This window comes from Scardinius erythrophthalmus (assembly GCF_964197995.2).
Source record: "Scardinius erythrophthalmus genome assembly, chromosome: 21".
In the NCBI taxonomy this organism is placed as follows: Eukaryota; Metazoa; Chordata; class Actinopteri; order Cypriniformes; family Leuciscidae; genus Scardinius; species Scardinius erythrophthalmus.
The window spans coordinates 1494809-1498242 of record NC_138241.1 but is presented as its reverse complement, the minus strand read 5'-3'; the positions used below and the strand labels follow the sequence as shown (position 1 = coordinate 1498242).

Below are 3434 nucleotides of genomic sequence, written 5' to 3'. Positions count from 1 at the left end.
TATTGCAACATAAATGAGCTTGCAAGTTGCACATGCATCACAAAACCTCATTATAGTTTTTTTTAAATGCATAAAAAAATCAAATCCAATGCAAAGTCGGGGAAAATCAGTTCTTTAATTGCAAATTCAATCTGGAGAGGTGCTTGATCATAAAGTGATCAAGTGCATGGCATAGTTTACTGCTCTTTGCATTGGATTCGATTTTTTTTTTTTTTATGTATTTAAAAACGGGTTTTGTGATGCATGCACAGTCTTTCTTGTAGTGATCATTTATGTGGCAATACTCAAAAGATGTTAAAAAGCAAACCTAATGCAGATGTAATGTATAGAGGTGCTTGCATAAAGTGATCAAGCATGGCATAGTTTACAGCTCAGATTCTAGAGGACATTTATGATTAATGCATTGAAACGATATGGACTCGAATGACATTACAAACTGACCTATTTAAAATCTGAGCACAATGGCTGGCATCAGTGAGTTTATCAAACAGCCTGTGGAGGGAGACACATCCTTCAGCCCGAGCAACAAACCCATCAAACCCATCAAACTCATCAAACTCATCAAACTCCCGCAGCGGGAAACAACCTGTTCTCCGCTCCCACATTCCTCAGCGGCGATGACGTCACGAGGTCTTCCTCAAACATCCCAGGCATTCCGGATCAGACATCAGACCCTCATCATCCTCTCCGGACTCCACTGCGACTCACTGCGACTCTCAGCAGCTCAGGTGAGCTTTAGCAACATCAAGTATTATATGAGCTTCGATAAAATCCAGTTTGTTCATTTTATAGGACAAACTTTATGATTTATCAGAACATAATTTAATAAAAGTGTGTTAAACAGAGATGTCTTTGCGTTTTGGGCTTGAAGTGAATTCATAAAAATAGACTCTTGTGCAGAAACAGAGCATATTATCGCACATTGATCTGCGCTGAACGCATTGTTTAAGTGTTTTATGGCTGCGTGTAATTAAATATGAAATAGTTGCTTTATCAGTAGACATTTCTAGAGAAGTATGCGACTGGAGCTGAGCCAATGAAAGCAGAATGAACTGTTCTCACATGTTCAGCTGTGATGATGTAAGTACAGGTGTGAAGTGTTGTTTTGGTGTGTTTAACCCATGTAGAAACAGGATGGTGATGTTGGGAATCTTCCTGATAATCACAGCTGTTGCCCGTGTGGTTTCTCAAGAGGCAGAAGAGCCTGTGTCATATACGGCAAGTGCATTATTCACATATCGGCCTGTCACGATTATTGATTAATCATACATGATCCTCTTTATTATTGATCCTGGAGAAACATTTCAATCAGCCAATCAGATTTGAGAGGGAAGTTTACAGTGTAGATCAAGTTTAGGCTTACAACCAGTAAGGTGCTTCTATATCAGTGTGATTCACCATCATTCCCTCTGATTTTAGGGATAAGTTATGGTTAGGTTTAGGGATAAGTTACGGTTAGGGTTAGGTTTAGGGATAGGCATATGGTTAAGATTAAATTTTCAGATATGTTGTTCTAGGATCAACAAAATTTGTTGATTCAGGAACACCTCTTATTTGGCAAAATCGATGTTACCATTAATTGCCTAATCATGTTTATTCCATCTAATCACAATTATTTGAGATAACCACAATCATTTTGCAGGTTAATTAAAAATTATATTTTGCCATCCAAAAAGGGAATTCCTTTTTTTTTTTATTTTTTTTATTATTATTATAAAGAACAAAACACAATGGCATTCATTCAAATCCCATTTCAAGCACGGCGTTGTTAGGATGTCTAGTTACAAATTGTGTGTTTTAGGATTGCCGAAGTTAACATGTTTACTAATAAAGTAATAAAATAATCTGTGAAAGAAGCTGTGACAGTAACAGTATTTAGAATTTTTTTTTAATTAAGTGAATTTTAAATGATTAAAGAAATGGCATCAGATGTCCCCGCTGAAAGAAACAGAAGCTAAGCAGGTCGGCTGGTTTTAGAGGGTTTACCTTCAGGCTGGGAGAGCTGGGAGAGCTGGGAGAGCTGGGAGAGTGTGTGTTTTTCAGCAGGGGGGATATAGGGCAGAAAAAAACACTTCATACGAAACGATCGTGACAGGCCTATTTACATACAGCTAAATAACAGATATGATTGTTTGGTTATTACAGCTCATATATGTGTTAAACTGACTGGTGTGATTCTCATACAGTGATTGTTCTTGTTCACAGCAGTGCACAGAAGGCTATGAATATGATCCCATTAAAGAGGTATGCAAAGGTAATAAAGTATTATTGTTGATATAATACTCTCTCTCTGGCCTTGTATGGCCTACTGTCGTGTTTTTGTCAGTTTCCGTCTGTGAGAAGGTGAACCAGAGCCTACAGTAACAGCGGGTTTCTCCGTGTCTGTGAACAGATATCGACGAGTGTGCCCTTGTTTCTGACGCCTGTAAAGGGGGCATGAAGTGTATAAACCACTACGGCGGATACCTCTGCCTCCCTCAGAACGCACAGATCTTCGTCAGTGATGGGGACGAGTCATCACAGTCATCGAACCCTGCTCCCCAAAGCCCTGTTAACCCCCTGACCCCACAGACCCGCTCGAACCCCAGAGCGGGAGACACTCGCTGCTCGCCTGGATTCACACGCGATGAGCAGAACTTATGTCAAGGTACGACAGCACTGTTTAAACGCTAGCATTATTAGCCCTGTGTCTGAAAGACAGGCTCACTGAGGAAAGCACACAATATAGATGACATAGTATAACATATATATGTACAAGGAGAAGCTTAATGTGCTAAAGAGATAAGAGTGTGTACAGTACAGGTGGCAAAATAATATAATCAGAGCTTTGAACAGGGGATAGAGTTGAAGAATGGACTGGAGGAGGAGGAGAAGGCCGTGTGTCGTAGGGTTTGATACGAGTTCAGTGATGAAGACCTCAACGGCACTTTCCGTCCTGTAGATCTGAGTCCAGCGAACAGGGAAGGTTCTCTCAAAGTTATGAACAAACGTTCTTCCAGTAACATTAACAGAATGTTCATTCAGAGCTATATGGTCTTTAATAGTGTTTTAAAGGAAGAAATAAAATAAAAATGTACTTCCATTCTAATTCAGAGAACATTCAAAATGAATGTTCCATGATGTTTGCGAACTTAGGCCTATATAATGGAATGTTTCCTTAATGTCCTCAGATCTAAAAAAAAATAAATAAATGAATAAACATTTTTAAAACATTTAAAAAAGTTTCAAATGCAAGTCGAGAGAACATTCAGAAATAACGTTTTTATATCTAATGGGAACGTTAGCAAAACATTCTTAGAACATGTAGTTGTTGGCTGGGCTGAAGCTTTAACTGAGTTTTTACCATCTCGTCATGTAAACTAGATTAATGATGCTTTCTGATTTACAGTTTATGACGTTATTAAAGAACATATTAAAGGGTTGGTTCGGAGTAA

At 38.7% G+C, this 3434-nt stretch overlaps 1 protein-coding gene across 2 annotated transcripts in view; it reads left to right on the top strand.

Annotated features, from left to right (window-relative positions):
• The first annotated feature begins 635 nt into the window (after positions 1-635).
• efemp1 (EGF containing fibulin extracellular matrix protein 1) overlaps positions 636-3434 on the top strand; it is a 20816-nt gene continuing 18017 nt past the window's right edge. The window contains exons 1-4 of one of the 2 annotated variants that reach the window (XM_081351699.1): positions 636-728; positions 1128-1218; positions 2209-2254; positions 2393-2647. In XM_081351699.1, the coding sequence (XP_081207825.1) occupies positions 1135-1218; positions 2209-2254; positions 2393-2647 (385 nt within the window). In that variant the 5' untranslated portion in view covers positions 636-728; positions 1128-1134. Of the gene's footprint in view, positions 729-1127; positions 1219-2205; positions 2255-2392; positions 2648-3434 lie in introns of both variants that reach the window. The other variant, XM_081351698.1, reaches the window with a different exon arrangement.